The sequence below is a fragment of the Elephantulus edwardii genome, unplaced genomic scaffold, assembly GCF_000299155.1.
Source record: "Elephantulus edwardii isolate Elephantulus edwardi_28Jun2011 unplaced genomic scaffold, EleEdw1.0 scaffold00136, whole genome shotgun sequence".
Lineage (NCBI taxonomy): Eukaryota > Metazoa > Chordata > Mammalia > Macroscelidea > Macroscelididae > Elephantulus > Elephantulus edwardii.
This window is the reverse complement of record NW_006399886.1, coordinates 2579761-2600495: the sequence shown is the minus strand read 5'-3', so window position 1 is coordinate 2600495 and position 20735 is coordinate 2579761. Positions and strand designations below refer to the sequence as shown.

The 20735-nt window shown below is 35.5% G+C and overlaps 1 protein-coding gene across 2 annotated transcripts in view; it reads right to left on the bottom strand.

Moving 5' to 3' along the window:
- Positions 1-20735, bottom strand: part of EPHA3 (EPH receptor A3) — a 518078-nt gene that overhangs the window by 392060 nt on the left and 105283 nt on the right. For both annotated transcript variants that reach the window (XM_006894137.1, XM_006894138.1), the window contains exon 3: positions 669-1329. In XM_006894137.1, the coding sequence (XP_006894199.1) occupies positions 669-1329 (661 nt within the window). The remainder of the gene's footprint in view (positions 1-668; positions 1330-20735) is intronic.

The following is a 20735-nucleotide window of genomic DNA, read 5'->3' as shown; positions in this document are numbered from 1 at the left end:
ATCTAAGACTTTAGCAGTAGAAAGGTGGGTAATCTCCTCCCATGAGATTTGTTGTTGTTGTGAGGTGTTATCAAGTACAACTCATAATGACCCTGTGAACAGCTGATCTAAACTCTGTTTTATCCTGGGTCATCCTCACCTTCTAGGACACACTGGGATCTACTGCTGTAGTTACCTTATCAGTTCATCTTGTTGAGAGTTTTCCTCTCTTTTGCTGATGCTCCTCTGACTAGTATGATGTCACTTTCCAAGGAATAGCCTCTTCTAGCAACATGCCCAAGATATGTGAGATAAAGCTTCGCAACTCTTTACAAATTTACTGACTGTGTCATTTACTGCCTCTGAAAGCCCACTGGAGGGTCAGCTATGAATCCGTTCCAACTCGATGTTACCTAACAACAACCACAACCTAGACAAATTACTATCATCATAAAGTATCAAGGGAAAATACCTTATGTAGCAACATTCCATAAAGAAACTCATTAACACTTTCACAACAAATTAAAAATCAACACATCAAGTGGAGTAAAATGGTCTAAAAATTGACTCACATTAGTGTGAGGTATACTTTAAAACTCTGAGTGTGGGTACAACTCTTTCATTTATTTGACAGTGAAATTACAGGTCAGGCGCAACACAGCTTTAAGGAACATAGAGAAGATTCTTACCTTGACACATAAAACCTCTTTCTTCATAGCCAGCATTGCATGAACATTTGCCAATGGGTACAAGCCATTCTCCTTCTGTACTGCAGTACATCCTGGGAGGATCTTCCTCTTTAGAGTTGTTAACACATGATCCTCTGACTTCCACCAAGGACTGGGAATCCATGGGTACTGTGTCTGGAAACATAGCCAGATTCTTCACAGTAAAAGGGCACTTTTTGAAGTACACTCTCACAGACACCAAGGCAACACAGGCACCAACATCTTGAAAAGCCAAATAAAATCCCTTTTTGTTAACAGGACCCACTTCTCTGATTTCAGTGTTGAGTTTAAGAATGCGGTCCCCAAGATCCATTTGAGTGAAACTTTCATCAGCAGCAATTGTGTCAATCTTTGTAAATTGATGCTCTCGGAATTTCACCCCATGATCATCATCGGACTCCATATAGTATAGGTTAAATGTCTCCTTGCAAGTTCCCAAAACCAATGGAATACTATTGCAGTCTCTTAGAGTAAACTTGAGCTCCACATAGATCTTCTGTGCTGAGTTTCTGGGCACCCAGTTTGTCCTCAGCCAGTTATTTTGACTATGATCCATGACATTGCACACCTGGTAAGTCCTGATAGGTGTGTAATGTTCATCAACACCACTGATTTCTTCCCACTGAAAAGTCAAAGAAAGAAGAAGAGAAGCAGAATTAATAATTTAGTTATAATAAATAACAGTAAATGCAAGACAAGAAGATCCAAAGTGTCACTGAACTTATGAAACAGCAAGTAAAACAAACTAGAAACTTCATTTCCAAAATGATGTAGGGAAACTTTATATCATAACTGTTTATAAGATTTCTTTTCGTTTTACTTATTTGAAAAATTCTAAGTTCAATGGTCCAAAGAAATTCATACTTTTGATGAGCACAGTTTAATTGCAATATAGTTTATTTAATAAGACCAGAGAAAAATCACTGAATGAATGAGCAATTCAAGGATTTAAACTTCAGATCAATCCTCTCTATTGACACTGTTGAAATGGTTTTGTTTATGTCATTTTTGAGTGGTTTTTGTTTTGACTTGGCTTGTTTTCTTTCTTGAAAACAGAATTAAAAAATACCATTGTCTAAAATTTATCTTTATGAATATTTTCCCAATTTGAGTCAGGTTTCTGTGATATCTGGCATAAGGCAAAGCAATTTGAATCAAAATTATCTCACTACTATAATAGTCATTATGGTCAATAATTGTAGTTTGATTAGTCATAGTCAAACTTTAGTTTCATTTCTATATGTCTGATTCCTTTTCTAATTTTTCTAAAACTTACTGCTAAAATGAGTGACGTAGATAGCTCACTTCTACACATAATATATGTTTATAAAAGTTATTTTTTTAAATTGCCTTTGTACATTTATTACAGGCATGCAGCCAGGAGGGACCAGTGTTTGGAGAAGGATATCATGCTTGAAAGGTGTGATAGACAGTGGAGGAGAGGAAGACCCCAGATAATGGATTGACACAATAAAGGTAATGAGGGTATGTGTGTCAGAGACAATGAGAATGGCTGAGGATAGAGCAGGGTTAAGAGCTATTGTGCATATAGGGTCATTATGAGTTGTAGACCCCTTGCTGGTACATAACAACAACCACAACAACAACAACTGATATTGAAACTTCTGGTCTTTATTCCATTGCTTACAGTATATTGTATCTGGATTGATTGTCCTTTTGTCTTTTCTATGCCTTTCATATGAACTTTTGCATTATCTATTCCTTAGTAAATGCCCTTGATCTATAATTGCATGGTCCTTAGGGAATTGTGTTAATCCACCCCCCCTATAATTTGCAGCACAAAACTTTAAAGTTTAAAGGTAAACATTAAAGTTATTTTTCTCATATGTAGGAACGCTTTATGAGAGCAATTTTTAAAAATGTAGAAGACACAGAATTTTAATTTAGAAAATAAAATTATAAAATCTATTAAATATCTTCCAAAATATTTCTGCATTAAAATTATTTCTTTTCACCAGGAGCTGATAATTTTATCAAATCTACAATCTTTTTAAAACTATATTTTTCATGAAAGACATAAGAATTTCAACTTACAACATCTAATTAAAAATTGAAGTATAATGTTAATTATTCATTTGAGACTAACCATAAGCAAAGAAACATGACATTTACATGGCCTTTAAGCCTCACTAGAGACAAATAAATTATTTACAGTAGGGTGTTTGAATTTTCAAGAACAACCTGTGGATTTCTATCACAGTGGGAAACACGGTTTAACAATTGATATCTAAATCTCTGTAGCTCTTCTTTAAATGGAAATAGTGGAAGAGAAGCAAAAAAGTGCACCCACTATGACCTTATTGCCATGGTTGAAGAAGAGATTGAAATGATTAACTTCGTCTTACTTGGATCCATAATCATCACTGTTAGTACATAAGGAGACACATTGTATAGGAAAATCTGCAGTTAGGGACCTCTCCAAATTATTGAGGAGTAATGATGTCAGTTTGAGGACTATGGTGCATCTGATTCCGACCATCATTTTTTTCTGACCATTTGTTATGCATCTGAGAGCTGGACAATGAATAAGGATGCCAGAAGAAGAACTGATGCCTTTGAGCTGTGGTGTTAGAGAAGAGCACTGAACCTCCCATGAGATCTCAAAAGAAGAAACAGATGTCTTGGAGATGGTGCAGCCAGGGTGCTTTATGGAGGTAAGAATGTTGAAGCTGTGCCTCACGTCTTTTGGGCATATTGCTAGAAGGGGAAATTCCTTGGTTGGGCCATGATGCTTGAAAGGGTAGAGGGTTGATGAAGGAGAGAAAAGCTATCAGACAGGTGGCTTTACCTGGTGATTGCCACAATGGGCTCTTGTGTGTCAGAAAGTGTGAGGATGGCACAGGATAGAATAGAGTTCAGATATTTTGTTCATAGAGTTGTTATGAGTCCTATTTGATTCAACATCACCTAACAACAACATATCTACTCCATGCATGTAATAGTATGCATAGATCTTTCAAGAGGAAAAGTATTGTGAGTATCCTAGTTGTCTGGATTTTGGCAAAGATGCAACGATTATATCAGTCATTGTGAGGATAATACAGGACCAGACACTATTTCATTTATTGCACCTATCCTAGCTATGAGTTGGAACCAACTTGATAGCAATACCTAACAGTAATAACAGTAACATAATTCTTAATTCTAATCCAAACCAAAGTTAATGTATACAATTAATATAATGATTTTTTAAATAATTAGTAAACACAGAGTTCCAAAAAAACTTGCATCAGAAGTTAGTATTTTGTGAAATCATTATTATTATCATTACAGGGACATTATAAGTTGTTGTTGTTGTGTATTATAGAGTCAAAACCAACCCACAGCTGACCCTCTAGAGGCATGTCTTGGACAAGTGGAGATTGTCCTTCCTTCTGCTGTGGAGCAAGTTGTGTCCTTGAACTGCGAGCCTTAGGAACTGCAGCCACAGCTTCTTGTCAATAGACCACCAGAATAGAGGTTGCAAAATATTTATAAAGTATACAATTTTGTGGATTTTTTTACAGAACTTAGACATAAATTAACCTTATATTTTTAAATCAAGATTTTCTTGTTAGAATGCAATATTGCTTTGGACTGGTTGTTGTTGTTAAGTACTGTTGAGTTGTAAGGCAATACATAGCGACCTTCTGAGAGAAAGTCCTCAACACTCGTGTGACTTTCATCCTTTCTCCAGGTTCATAGAGTTTCCAGAGGTAAGCTATTACATAAGTGGATGCCACTCCTGCTTCAAAGCTTGTTTTAATGGAGGAGTACCACCAAACACTGCCCACCATGGGTAACCATTAACGCATTTGACACATCAGTGTCACAGTGTTCAGCTTCACAGAAACCACCAGTTACCTCTGCAAGGCAAGTGGACAGACCAGGGCTATACAACCTAGAAGAATGTTAGACCAAAACCAATTAAGAACAGGCCTGAGAGGCGTGGATTCGAGTCACCATCCACCTTTGGCTTGTTAATGTTGTGCAAATATATCTTTCTATGACTAACACATTACAATTTCTCAAACAAAATATATTTTTCATGATTTGATATAAAATATTATTTTAATTATGGGGATCTCAGTATAGTTTAACATTTCTGGTAAACTATCACAAGTCCTTGAATGCAGGAGTATAAATTTCAAGGAAATAATGCAAACAGTACCAGCGTGTTCTGTACAAAGAAGACTGCAGAAAGCAATTATCACTTCATTAATTTCTAATGAAGACCAAATTGCCTGTAAGTGATGGTGGATTATCATCTCAGACCACTTAAAAATAACCCAGCAAAACTATTCCTCCAGCTTTTATTGAGGACAAAAGGCAGTAGATTTAAAATACTGAAATGATAGTTTTTTCCTTAGTGGTAGAAACAGCAAAAGACATGAAAGCTGATATTGTCTTACTTGTGTTTTATCAATTTAAAGAGAGCTCAAGTTTATCTTCTCTTTCTGCTCAACAGACTATTGCATGTTGTTGCTGTTGTTAAGTTCCATTGAGTCGCAGGCAGCTCATAGCGAGCCTATGAAGGAGAGGCCTCGATGCTCGGGTGCCTTTCATCCTCTTTCCAGGTTCATAGGGTTTCCGGAGGCAAGCTATTATGGAAGAGGATGCCACTCCTCCTTCCACACTTGTTTAATCGGGGAGCTCCACCCCACACTGTCCTCATTGGATAACCAACCATTAACGCATTTGACACATCAGTGTCACAATGTTCAGCCTCACAGCAACCACAAGTGACCACGGGATGACAACTTGTACACCAGGGCTATAAGACCTAGAGGAATGTCTGAACAAAAACAATGAAAGCCTTTTGGGCTTGAAGCCCTCTGCTGCCTTAAGACCTAGGCCAAGCCTGGCTTGCCTGGCTAATGGAAGCAGAGTAGTCCTTCACGTGCAAAAACTGCCACAACATCCACGCACACAGCACCATGCTCTCTCTCTGGTGACCAGGTCATAGCAACCATCGCTTCATATAAAGATAAATACATCTGGAAAGCTTGATGGAAGGTTTTTATGAGCTGGAATTGATTTAACTGCTAAGGGTCAACATTTATACTACACAATGAGTCCTCTCAGTTTGAAAATAATTTGGATTCCAATTTTGTCCCCTTAAAATGTGTTATACATCCTAATATATCATTTATTATGGTCATTAGAGATTATTAGTATGGAATGCCTCTTGGTACAATCTCTTTTGAACTAAGTTATTGTTGTTATTGTGTACTTATGAGTTAATCATGACTCATAGCTCTGAACCCTGTTCTATCCTAAGCTGACCTGATGTCTTTTAAACTCCTGCCACAATCACTATGTCAATCTGTCTCATTCAGGGTCTTCCTCTCCTGCACTGATCCTCTAACCTCCAAGCATGATATGCTTCTCCAAGTTCTGGGCCCTTCTGGAAACATGCCCAAAGTATATGAGACAGAGTTTCAAAATTCTTTCCTCCAAGGAGCATTCTGGTTTTACTCTCTCTAGGACAGATATGTTTGTTCTCTTGGCCGTATATGGTATGTTCACTACTCTTTTTTAGCACCACAATTCAAAGTTCTCCTCCTGTCATCCTTATTCATTGTCCAGCACAGAGACGTTAGCAAGCAATTGAGAAGACTATGGCCTGGATTAGGTATACTCTAGTCTCTAGATTGAGTTCTTTAGCACTCTAGACAAGTCCTTGACAGCAGATCTTTCTAGTGCAACTCATTTTAGATTTCCTGATTGCTGGTGCTTTGGGCTATGGAAGAGATTAAAGGCAGCAGGAAGACAGGAGAGAGTGGCCCATGGGAATCTCTAAGGAATCAAGAAACAAGCTGAAGAGACAAAGATTTTCCTTTAAAGCCCAAGCAGAGAATATCTACCCTTAAAGGAAGCATCCTGTACTTAACTTCTAGATTCCTTAAACAGTGAGAAAATAAAAACCAATGACTTTATGTCTGTAAAAACTATCCATGTGTGATATTTCTGCAACAAGAGCACTAGACAAGCAACAATATTACATATCCAGTGACTACCTCGATTTTTACCTTGAGTTCTATATGAGCAGGCAAAATTCTCTAGTATTGGTTGAGATTTATTAGTTGCCTCAGAATTTATGCCTTGATATTCTTAACCACATTTTAACTGTCATTCAGTACAGTTCTAATCTCATATGTGTTTTCCTACTGATTTACCAAAACGGAAAACTATAAAAAACAGCCCCCAAATCCTATTGTTCTCAGGTCAATTTTACATGACGTTAATCTTTAAGGAAGAAGTCTGCCACATTTCTCTCAGAGCATCTGGGAGATTGGAATGGCACTCCTTTTAGTTTGCGGTTGGAAGTTTTAACTGCTGCACCACCAATGATCCTGTGCCAACCCCAGGCATGCTTTATAAAAAAGTCCACCTGAATTACCTCATCCTCAACCTCCCACCAATAATTATAAGATATTATTACAACAGATGAATGTGATTTAATCACCACATTCTATTTCACATCTGGTAGGGAATACAAAATGTGTGCAATGCACAAAACATGTAAACAGTGTGTGTGTGTGGCTTACTTTCACTCACATATTTCTATAGACATAAATGAAAGACAGTTGGTTTCAGGCCTGCTATTATTTTTAGTTTGATAGTTCCCGGCTGTTTTGTTTTTTTCTTCTAGTGATTGGAGATTTTTAATATCTCTGAGTAACAAAAGCTCTATTTGACTCTGAATACATCTACTCACTATTTCTATGTAAAAATCTGACGTTAGAAACTTGTATTTTTTTTAACAGGATAAGAAAAGAGATAAGGAAAGCATGATTTGTTATTGCTGTTGTTGTTACCTGTGAAGTTCATGCTGGAGAGAGAAACTTTATTGCCACAGAAGTCAGATAGTTAACTAGTAAAATGAAAATTTATTGTACAAAGCCTGGTATGGTGTTGATTTTGACTCATAGCCACCTGAATGGGCAAAGTAGACTTCTAAGGTTTCTAAAGCCATAAATTTTTACAGAAGCAGATTTCTATATGTTTTTCTTAGAACAGCTGTTGTTGTGTACTATCCAGTCAGGACCAACCCATAGATGACCCGCCAGAGGGTTTTCAGAGGCAGTTAATCACTCAGGAAGAGATTGCCCATCCTTCTTCCTCAGAACATCTGGTAAATTCTAACCACATGCCTATGGGACTGCAGCACAATTTCTTAATACTAGGCCACCACAGGTCCCACAGTCAGTTGATTTAAATTACTGTCCTCCTAGTTACTTGCCAAGCTCATAGTTACTGTGTCATCAGGGCTTCAATCTCAAATGATAATATGTTCACTATTTGAGGATGTGTGGGAAAATGGCTCTTAGACAGTGTCAAGACAGAAAAAAAAAAAAGAAGGAGTTTTGTTGGATATAACTTTTACAGGAAAAAAAAAAGTTGTGAAACAGTGAGGGATAAAAGACAACAGAAAATTTAGGGAAACAATTGAAAAGTGAGGTTGTTGGAACAGGAATTATACTGATGATCTCTTAGAGAAGAACAATCTGAAGCATGTTGAATGCAGTCAATCTGCTTCATTCCTTAGGAAAATACATTAGGAGTTCATGATTGACTCTGAACTAGGGAATAGCACTACAGAGAAAATGAATGCAGGGGACCTAAAAATGATTCAGAAAATTGGCCTTCAGATGAAGAATAAATTGATCTTGAAAATTTTAAAAAATACTATAAAGATATTTTTCCTTATGAATATTTGTAGTATTATCTATAAATACAGAAATCAGCTGGATTGCCAACTCAAATAGATATGAATTTGAAGCCACCAGTTCCTCTGCATGAGAGAGATGGGCAATCTCCCCTTGTATGCTTTACTGTCTTTGAAAACCCTCTGGAGGTTCAGCTATGAGTTGGTCCCAGCTTGGTAATATATAACAACAAAAATAACAATTATGTGAGAGATAAGTTATTTGTGTTTTTTTTTAATCCATGAAAACACATTTTAGAAAGTTACCAATTTGTGTTCAAAGATTTTAAGTATTGTTAGGAAAAAAATATATATACGGGATTAAAATATTTATCATTAATTATTGTTTGTGGAACAATATCTTCATTGTATGTACCTCCTTTCAAGAGTATCTAATTTATATTTATTAAATAGCTTCTATCTGTCAGATTCTGAAACTTTCTTTTGACACTATGTTTAAAGCATTCTGTTTATAACTAACATATCAGTAGCTCAAAACCTTGAGCTGTGCTATGGGGAAAAGATGAGACAATTTGCTCCCATAAATATTTACAGTCTTTGAAATTCCATAGGAAGTTCTAATCCATTCTACAAAACTGCTGTAAGTGAGTAGAGTATAAATGATTCAGTAGTAGTGGACTTTTGGCTTAGTCTGGCTCTGTTGGTGATGCAATAAGGAAGGAGATAGGGTACTGTACTCTGCCAATTACACATTTTGGGTCTTTTTATTTTTATGAGTTTCTATTTCTTTTCTCATTCTCTCTCTCCTTCCTAAGCACCTAGGCCTGTGCTTAAGATAAAATCTATACTTTAAGAATGTTTTACAAAAACTAAATGGTATGTAACGTGCTTAATGTCAAATTTATATAGTAACACAAGAGGAAATATGTTTTGGTCTACCTAAGGAACTATATTTAAGAAACCAGTATTCTAAAGGGAGCTCTGGTGGCCTAGTGGCAAGACGCTGCACTGCAGTCCCAGAAGTACACAGTTCAAATCCACCAGATGCTCTGCTGGAGAAGGAGGGGGCAATCTCCTCCTGTACCAGTCAGATCTGATTTGACGGTACACATTATTATTGTAAAATAATACAATAAAAAAAGAGAAATGAATATTCTGGATTGTTATATGTCAGAGCATTTTCTTACAGAACAAAAAAAGGCTCATCATAGGGTTACAAACATTTTGCAAAAGATTGAAAGTAAAAGAAAGAAGAAAATAAATTTATAGAAATTTTATGCTAGTAAATTGATGATAAAAGGGATCTTCCATATTTTTAATATGAGAAAATTGTTTAAAAACTGAAGAGAGCAATATTAAAATTTGAGATATATTGTGGTTTCAAATAAAAAAAAATTAAAATGTGCCAAATGCTTAAAAACAAACCAACATGATGAATTACTAGGCAAAGATATTGGCTTGCAGTAAGTATGCTATTAAAAAGAAAATACCAGTGGGTGATGATTATCTAAATTTATCGTGGTCAGAGTTTTTACTAACCATGCTATTAGAAGTTATTTGTCCTATTGCTTAGGGAATGAGGACAATATCAAAAGACAAGAAAATTAATTTACATTGTAGGGGTCTTAACTTTTTAATAATCAAGCGTTTCTATGTGTAATTTACAGAAGATATATAGATATATCGCCTCAAAACAAACTCTTTCTTGATGGTACACAACAAGAAAAAAAACAAACAAAACAAACAAAACCAAACAAACCAAAAAAAAAAATCAAAACCCCTGCAGACTCCTCCCTCAGATTTCCAGAGGCTGTAAATTGCACAAAATGAGACTGCCCATCTTTCCGCCAAAGCAGCTGGTGCATTCAAACTGTGTGCTTTTGGATTGGCAGCACAACTCATTGTTCACCGTTGCTGTCTTTGAGAGTGAAGTACAACTCATAGCTACCCTAACGACAACAGATCTGAACCCTATCAGATCTATTCTGTGCCATTCACATAACCTCTGACACATTTAAGCTTATTGCTGCAGTCACTGTGTCAATCTACCTGATTGAGGGTCTTCCTCTCCGTTGCCAACGCTCCACTTTCCCAAGAATGATGTTCCTCTCCAAGAAATACCCTCTCCTAGCAACATGCCTAAATTATGTGAGACAAAGCTTTATGATCTCTGTTTCAAAAAAACACTCTGGTTGCATCTTCTCTGAGACAGATCTGTTTGTTCTCTTGTGATTCCTTGAGATATTTAGTATTCTTCTCCAATACCAGAATTCATAGGCATAAATTTTTCTTCTGTAATATTTATTGATTGTACAACTCTCAGATGAATAGCAAATGACTGAAAGACCAAAGCTTGTATCAGGTTCACATTAGACTTCAAACAGACAGAATTGCTCGTCAATAATTTGAAGAGGTCTCTAACTACAGACTTTCCCAGAGTAGTATGTGTGCTGATCTCCTGACTACTGATACTAAGTGCATTGGTCATGAATCAAAGTTAGATAAAGTCTTTGGGAGTTTCAATCCTTTCTCTTTTTATCATGGTTATAGGTAGGTCCAGTGGCAAGGACTTTATTGTTTTCTTCATATTGAGATGTATTCCATATTGAAGACTTCAAAGTTTGATCTTCTGCAGCAAACACTTCAAGTTCTCCTGACTCTCAGCAAGCAAGGTTTTATCATCTCCATAGCAAAGGGAATTGATTAGTCCTCCTCAAATCTTGATGCTACAGTCTTCGTTATGGAGTCTACATTCTCGAATAATCGGCTCATACAAATTAAATAGGTATAGAGAAAGGATGTAACCCTGATGTACATCTTTCTTAATTTTAAACCATGTGGTGTTCCCTTGCTCTCTTCATAAAATAGCCTTTTGGTCTAGGTATAGGTTTCACATGATCACCTTTAAGTGCTCCAGGATTCACATTCTTCTAATTGCTAGCCATATTTTATGATCCACATAGCCAAATGACTTTGCATTGTCAATAAAGCACAAATAACATTCTCTTGGTAGGATGTCAGTCAGGATCTATCTCTTTATCCATAAGGATATGGTTATGACTGAAAAAATCATCTAATGGAAGGCTCATTTCATATAAGCTGGGGGGAAAATTGTGACATTCATCAGGGTTGTTCTCATTTTCACTATTCACAGAAGGATTTCCTTCCTATAGAATATATTTCTCTTAAATATTAGGGAGTGGGACAATAAGACTCTCATGTTCCATTTCTTAAAATAAAGTTGAATGTGAAATTGCTCAATAAAAAGGTAATTTTAGCATTCAATATAACTACTGCAAAATAATGGAAGAATGTTCCATATACATTGGCTTAACTTGTCTAGACTGAAAAGTGTGCTAAGATGGGCACTTACAGAATTATTACAAATGGCCAACTACGTAGAAATTAATGCATAGCAGTGACAGCAGTATATTTTATATCAGTTGTGAGATTCATGTAATTTCCTGCTATGATAATGGGTCACAGCCACTGTAATTCACAGCAATTTACAATATACCTGTGGAGCATTCACATCGAAGGAAATGACATTAACTCCTGTCAGTGTGGAATATATGCTAAGTTTTATAGACCTACAGATAACAAAATTTGTTTTTTAACAGAGTAAGTGCAATTTTTAAGTTTCCCTAAGCATAAACCCTTTTGTGGCACTAGATTTAAGTCTCTCTTTTTCTTGTCACAGGGTAGCAACTGCTCTTTGCAAGCATATTCATGCTTTATTAAGAGTGTCCTAAAAAGCCCAGAGTTAAAGCCATTCTAGGCTTTAGAGGTAGACTGATCTTGACCTTAGGACCTACCTCGGCCCTTACTAGATAGGTGATATGCTAGATTATGATTTTGTTTGTACATCTACAAAATTAAGAAAATATTACTACTCATTTAAAAAAATTATCAAAAAAATATATTGTCTAAAATGACTAACAATGTGTGGCACATAGGAAGCATGAAATTAGTAGTAGTAGTAGTAGTATTACTATGTTAAAATGAACTTTGGTGGTGTAATGAAAAGCTCTTAACTTAGAGAAGTTGGTGGTTCAAACCTAGTGAGAAATTTTACAAAAAAAAAAAAAGACATAGAATCTGTTTCTATAAAGATTAAAGTCTAGAAAACCCTGTGGGAAAAGTTATTACATTTCATATGAAGTAGCCAGAAGACAAATTGACTTTAATGTCAACCAACAACAAGGGTGAATTAAATAAGAATACTATGTAGTGAGATTAAAAATGTGCAAAATCAAAATAAAACACAGCATCTTTTAGGCCATTTCATAAACACCAACGGAGGATGGTGTTGGATCAACCATAAGACAGTATAATTTACAGTTTGTTGTTATTTTGTTCCATCAAGTTCCCTGTGACTCATAGCGACCCTATTCTAAACCAATTTCATCATTTCCAATAGACCTAATCCCATTTCTTCAGTTGCTGAGTCAATCCTGCACTGTCCCTCCATCATTCCAGGCACAATGCTTCTCTTCAAAGTCTGGTCCCTCATGGCCACGTGTCCAATATATGTGAAACAGAGCAGGACTTGGATATACAACAATTAATTGCGAAGACCATGGCATGGATCAGGTACAACTTAGTCTTCACACTGACATCATTGCTCATCAGTACTATAGAGACATCCCTGATAGCAGACTTTCCCAGTGACATTCATCTTTTTATTTTCTCACTGCTGATGGAAGGAGTGTTGATTTTGGAACCAAGCAAGCTAAGGTTATCAACAATCTCAATCTCTTCTCAGTCCATCATGGAGCTGCCAATTGGTCCAGTGGTGATAATCTTTGTTTTCTTCATATTGAGCTTCAATCCATATGGAAGACTACAGTCCTTGATCTCCTCCAGCAAACACTTTATGTTCACTTCTGGTTCAGCAAGCAAGGCCTGTGTCATCTGCATAACTGGTTGTTGTTTAATCTTCCTCCAATCCTGATGTCACATTCCTCCTCATATAGTCTAGTCTCCTGAATTACTTGTTCTGCATACAGATTGAAAAGATATGTAAATAGGGTGCATCCCTGATGCACACCTTTCCTTATCCTGAACCCTGCGGTGTTTCCCTGCTCTGTTTTGACTACTGTTTCCTGGTCTAAGTAGAGGTTTAGCATGAACACAAATAAGTGCTCTAGGATTTCATTTTCCTCAAGGTTAGCCACAATTTGTTGGTATCCAAACAGTTAAATGCCTTTGCGTAGTCAAAGAAATGCAGATAAATACTCTTCTGGTACTCTCTGCTTTTGGCCAAGATCCATCGAATGTTGGATTTGATGTCCTCAGTGCCACGGCCTCTTCTAAACACAGTCAACACATCTGGCTGAGGTATTCCAGTCATTTCTGAATATAGTTTTGAATGTTACTATTTCAGTTGAATACAAGTTCCTTTTCCACAAGATCTCTTTTAAAATTATAAATTGCTTTCCTAAATACCTGGTTCTTTTATGTTACTTTTAAAGAAATAAGGATTAGAAAAAAAATCTGTAAACGAAAATACTTTCCTGAAAATAAACATATATTTTAAAATTCACTCATCTTTTGTTTTTTTCTATTTTTTTAAACGGCTGTATTTTAAAAATTCATTTCATCCCACCACCATTCCTAATATGTGCACCTCATTATTACTTTATTAAACATAATAAACAGATTTTTTTGATAAATGATCCTACTGTTTTGTGTAATAAATGCTTCATTTATTAATAATGAATATCCCTTATGTTTTTCATTTATAATACATTTTCCTTCATAGGGAAAAGCAAAAGTTGTATTGTAGACTATACTAAGTGCTGTTATTTTACCTCTTCTTTAAACGTTTGATTTCGGTTCCAGTCATGATTCTATTTTTAATAAATACGACATAATGTGTTTGTATAACATGCAAACAGATACATTTTATACCTTAATAAAAATTAAAGTAAGCATTATTTAATTTTTTATTTAATTTTTAAAACAGAATGATAGTGGCACATTTCTTATAATATTGCCTAGTTGATTGTTGTTGTTATTATGTACTGTTGATTTGACGGTGACTCTGCAACTCTGTGAACAATAGCTCTGAACCCTGCTCTATCCAGACACAGCCTCACTGTTTCTGGTACACACCAAACATCATAACCCCAGTTACTGACTCAATCTAACTCATCCATAGTCTTTCTCTCCTGGACTGACCTTCTACCTTTTCAAGCATGATGTCCTTTTCCAAGGACTGGTTCTTCCTAGCAACATGCACAAAGTATGTGAGATGCAACTTCAGAATCCTTGCCTCCAAGGAGCAATTTCATTTCACCCTCTCTAGGACAGAACTGTTAGTTCTCTTGGAAGTCTATGGTATTTTCAATAATAGTGACTGATATTATAGCGTATAGCATCTTTACAAAGTGTGTGTTTACTAATTCTCAAAAATCTCAAAGCATAGCTGTTCCTCAGCTATTTTCCTTTGATTACAAAATGCATAAGAGTAGATTCCCTATTTTTCTTCCATGGAGCCCCTGGTGTATACAGATTTACAGATAATGTGGCTTTAAAATTAACAGCACAACTCCATAGGGACCACATCACCAGAGCTCCCCTACCCACACACTAAAGCATACTCAGACATGTATATTGTACAAGATAGTATGATGGAATTAGCCTTACAATAAAGATAGAGAAGTCAAAGTTACCTACTCTTCTGAAGCTTGTGTTAAAAAATAAAAAACACATTTATTAAAAATTAATATCAGACAGTCGTTACTTCATTCAAAAAAAACCCGTGCACTGTTCTCGCTCTTTGGGACCCAGTGCCTTTTATAGAAACAGATAAAGTCACTATTGTTATCATGGAACTTATGTTCTACTTGCAAGAGTTAGTAAACACATACCCATGGCAAGTGTTATTAGATACACTTAAGCCAGGTCACAATGACCATGTGCAAGAGAATGGAACACTGCCCAGTTCTTGGTCTCTTCACGTGGCTGCTGTTCCAGAGCCACTGTTTCAGACACTGTGACAGGTCATCTCAGTGAGGATCTACCATACATGATGTTTTTCTCTGGGACTGGACTCTCCTGGTAACATGTTCACAGCAAGGTATGAGTCTTGCTGTGCTGCTTTTGAAAGATTTGGGCTTCACTTAACTTCATGCAAAGGAGATTTATTTCTTCTTTTGCAAGTGCCTTTAAGAAGAGGTGATGGCAATTAGGAAGGGGGTTAAAGCAAGTTGAGGGAGTAGAAGATTATAAATGGTGTTATGAAAACCAGAGTTATGAGCAAGCATTGAATATAAGACATAAAATATTATAAAGCATTAAACTCAGAGAGAACTAAAATACAACTAACTGGGTGATACAAGAATGAGCGAGGATAGCAGAGTTTAGTGGATAGACAGAGGATGAGGAGGTGAAGGAATATGGAGAGATGGGATAATAACAGGCAAAGATCAATAATGATGATTTTTTTTAAGATACAATGAATGATTTTGTGAAACACAGAGTAAATGAATGATGGTATATAACACAATGTTCATGAATGAGACACAATGTATGTGAATTATCGTATACAAACCAATAAATAAAAGAAGTATTTCATATAATAAAGACAAACTGAATGATCTCAACGTGAAATATTAAATCAAAGACTTGTTTGGTACCAGAATCATAAAGGTCCTGATAATTCATTTAAGGAATTTTGTATTTTTTTCCCCATGAGAAAAATGGGTCAGAGTAGAAATATGATGGGAATCACATAATACAGTGTTCTGCAATATGGGCTACTATGTGAAAAGTAGATTGCAAAGAGCCTAAGTCACAAAGACGTTGGATAGTTAGGAGATTGTTGTAATAGTCCAGGTGTTGAAGTAGGAAGTATAGTGCTGGTAGAGGTACGAAGAACCATTTTGACGATAGACCAAAACACTGTATTCTGAATTGGATATGAGCTATAAGAGAAAAAAAGAATGCTATAATTACTACTAAAATATGGCAATTTAAAAAGTACTTTGACTTTGTTGTTTTGGATGCTGTCAAGTTCACTCTAGCTAATAGTAATCCTGTATACAAAAGAATAACGCACTGCCATCCTCACAATCCTGTTGCGTTAGAAGGTATAATTGTAGCTACTGTGTCCATCTATTTCATTCAATGTCTTCTTTTTCACTGACAATCTACTTTATCAAATATGATGTCTTTTTTTCTAGAGCACTAGTGGCTTAGAGGTAAGGAACTGCACTGCCACTGCAAAGGTACATATTTCAAATCCACTAGCTGCTCCTTAGGCTAAAGATGGTCAATCAATCTCCTCTTGAGTGATTTGCTGCCTCTGAAAATCCACTGACTGGTCAGCTATGGGTTGTCTCTGACTTGATGGTACACAGCAACATCATATTCACATACACAGAAGAAAAAAGGAGTTAGAGAGATTTTATACATAAAACGTGCTTTTTCAGTGAGAAATGTAGAAATTGGGTTGTCATTCTATAGTTATTTATCAAGCATAGGCTATGAGTAGGTGTGCTGGAATTACAGCTGTTAATAAAAGAGAAAAAATCAACAACACAAACCAAAAAACCCCCCTCCCAATAAAAGGCATCAAATCTCTCTTCTCAAAGATACACATTCTAGTGAAAGAGAGAAACAAAAGTGAAATAAAGAAGGAGAATATATATATTACTAAGGTATGCTTAAAGAAGAAGCATTAAAGAGGAGGGAGATTTAGAAGAGCTGTATACTTTGAAAGTAGGAGAAATATTTTGAGTGTAGCGGAATGAAGAGCTCTCTGTGAGGAAACACTGTCAAATAGCTAGAAGGAGGACATGTGGTTGAAGGGAGGGATTTCTTGAAAGGTGAAATTTGAATAAAACAATATCGATATATTTTTTTTTAAAAAAAGTTTTCAAAGTAAGTGGAAAAGAAGAAAAACATCTTCTGGTGGAAAGTCTCTGGTATGCCCTAGCAAGAGGGAGGAAAAGAGAAGACAACAGGACCAAAGAGGGTAGGAAGAATCTTCTCCAAAGCTGGAATTTGATCAGAAATTACTCAACTTAGAAGGAATCATTCTGGGTTCTAATAAAGGGAATTGTAGGAAATTAGCAGAGATGTAATGAAAATATGGATGATTTGGGATGCAAATGACAATTTTGAGCACCACGAGATTTAAAAGCAAGACATATTCAGAGACACAACTTTGACCATGGTGTTTAGATGCTAGACAGAAGAAGAATTATTCTTGTAAGCTAAAAGAGAGAATCAGGAGCTTGTACAATCTATTCATTATTGATACTTAGTGACCAACTCAGTACCCAAATGATGCAGTCATTAAGTAAACAAATGGATTAATTAATTTTTGAATGAGAGTAGTAATTCAAGGATAAAATATTTTCATTTGGTTGAACTGTGTAACATGAAAAGTTAAAAATCACTCTCAATCTTTAACATTTGACACTTAAATTAGGTACTTTAGGTGAGAATTATTGGGTAAGGAGCTGTCTCTGTACTACTATATAATATACCCTTAAAAAAACTCTTTGTGATATATATATATTGAAACAATTCTGCACATACATGAAGCAAGCACGATTTAGAGGTTTGATAATTTATTTCAAATCAGATAATAAATGATGGAGCTGAAACTTAAAGTGAGAACTCTAATTAAAAAGATTTTCCTATTTTAGATGAATAAATCAGACATAAAAATGTCAATAAAGAGAAAAAAAATTACCAAATAGATTTTCCTTTTATTTAACTTCAGCAGAAATTTCAATGCTAATAGGAAACACAAAGTTGTTTTAAAAGTTGGAGAAGTTGTCCAGAAGTTGTACCATAAGTAAAGCTGTAGAAATACTTAAGATTATTTCAAAAGAGAAAATATTAGGGGAAAATGCAATTTCAGAAATATGTACATTTAGAGAAAGAGAAAGATAAGCTGATGAAACAAATGAGACAATTATAAAAATAGCTTTTCCAAAGTATCTATATTGAAATGTCCCTATATAAAAAATATATTTTCTAAGTTAAGTAAGGTAAGTGTTGCTATAAAAAAGGAGCTTATATAGGGAGAAGAGTAGAATAAGGGGGGAACAATGTCAGAAAACTATCACAGATAATTTTCAGAACTATATAATTGATAATGGAGGCTACTTTATTTACAGTAAGAGGCACAAAGCCAGAGAAGAAAAAACTAATAGAAGTATAACAAAGATTATTAAAAGAATGGTTTTATTAAGTGACAGAAGTCATACTAAATTTTCATGTCATTAAGAAGTATGTTGTACAAAAGATGTCAGAGCAATAATTACAGATTTTCAGTTGTGTTTCATTTCCTCTTAAAATTTACAATTAAACAATAAAAATGGAAAAAAACCCTAATAAGTGATACAGGGATATTAATCCATTGTCATCGTGCTGGAACCTCCAGTGTTGACCATCTGGTGGGTTTTTGGGAGGCTGTAAACTGTACCAGAGGGGATCGCCATTTTCTCCTGCAGAGCTACATGTGGACCCAGAAAGGTTCCAACTTTGGGTTTCTAGTGCAACTCGCCAGATTAAGAAAGAAGAGCTCCCCTCCTATAGATACTGAGACTAGAATATACATTTTATCACCTAAAGGAAATTTGAGAATTTCTATATAAAGAAGAAATTGGCATATGTAGACTGAGACAAACTTGTGAATATCATTTGGTAATTATGGTCTAATCTTTACCAACAAACAATATCGTGTCTGTTTACTCTAAGCCTTGCATTAGTGTCAATTTAGCATACTATCCTTTATTTGCAAGACAGATGAAATTCTAAAGGTAGTTTTGACAGAACTCTGATAGAAGTTCCCATTACAGACAAAGATCAAAACTTTTAAGAAAATGCAGATATATTGTATTGTTATTTTTAATATTAATTAATTATTTTGCTTTATTTAAAAAGAAAATAATTGTTTGTGTTTATGTAAAAATTCTTACAACTGGAAGAGACAAAATCATGTTGAAGAAAACATTGAAGTCAGCAATTTCATTTTACTTAGATCCACAATCAATACACATGGCAGCAGGAATGATTAAATCAAAGGCCATATTGCATTGGGAATATATGGTGTCAAGGACTTTTTTAAGGTGCTAAAGAGCAAGGAAGTCAATTTAAATACTAAGGTGTGCCTGACCAAGCCAAGGTATTCGCCATTATTTCATAAGCATCTGAAAGTTGGAGAATCAGAAGGAAGATCAATGAAGAAGCAATACTTTTGAATTGTTATGTTGGGGAAGAGTATTGAATCCACCTTGGACCGCCAAAAGAACAACCAAATCAGTCTTGAAAGTGCAAAGTGGGTGCTCCTTGGAGGCAAGGTGGGTGAAACTTCCTCTCATCTACTTTGGCCAGATTGTTAGGAGGGACCCAGTCCTTGGAAAAAACATATTATCCTGAGGAAAATAGAAGGTAAGTGAAGGAAAAGAAGTTTTTGAGGGAAATGGATTGACACAGAGATCCTAACAATGAGTTTGTGTATAATGGAGATCATGAGGAAGGCAGAAGACAGGACAAGGATTCACTTCTAGTGTTCTTAGAGTCACTAAGAGTCATAGTTTATTTGCTTACTCATTGAAGAACCTAACAACAATAAAATTGCGATAGAGAAAACTAATTTCAAAGACACACTAATATATATATATAGATACACACACATATATAGACACTTATATATGTACGTATGTATATATATATATGTTTGTGTTGATATGAGTATTGACAAAATCTGAAATAATATTTGTATAAGAAATTTTTCTTTTGTACTAGACTATTTAATCCTAATCTATATAGTAATCATCAATATTGGGTGATGACCATTTTACTATGACAAAATCATACAATCATTTCTCTACAATTCAACATTCTGACTTTCATAGGTTAATGTAATCTAATGTAAACAGCAATGAGAATGACCAGGGATGACAGAAGGAGAACTGTGTCTTTAAAGTGTGTGTTGAAGAATAGTATTGAATATTCCATGGACTGCTATAACAAACAGATTCATCCTAAAAAGGGTGAAACCAGTTTGCTCCTTCAAGGCAAGGATTCTGAAGCTCTGTCTGATATACTTTGGTCATGTTGCAATGAACGACCTGTCTTTGAAGAGAGACATCATGCTTGAGAGGTTGGAGGGACAGCGCAGGAGTGGAAGACCCTGGATAAGATGAATGGCCTGTGTCTGGGGTAATGCGGATTGCTGTGTCAAAGATGATTGAGTAGGGTTCAGAGCTGTTGTAGTGTCCCTATGAGTTGCAAGTGACTTGACGGCACTTATCAACAATAACAACAATGTAAATAGGATTGTTGAAAGATGAGCAATTTCCTTCTGTGTGATTAACTGCCTCTAAAAA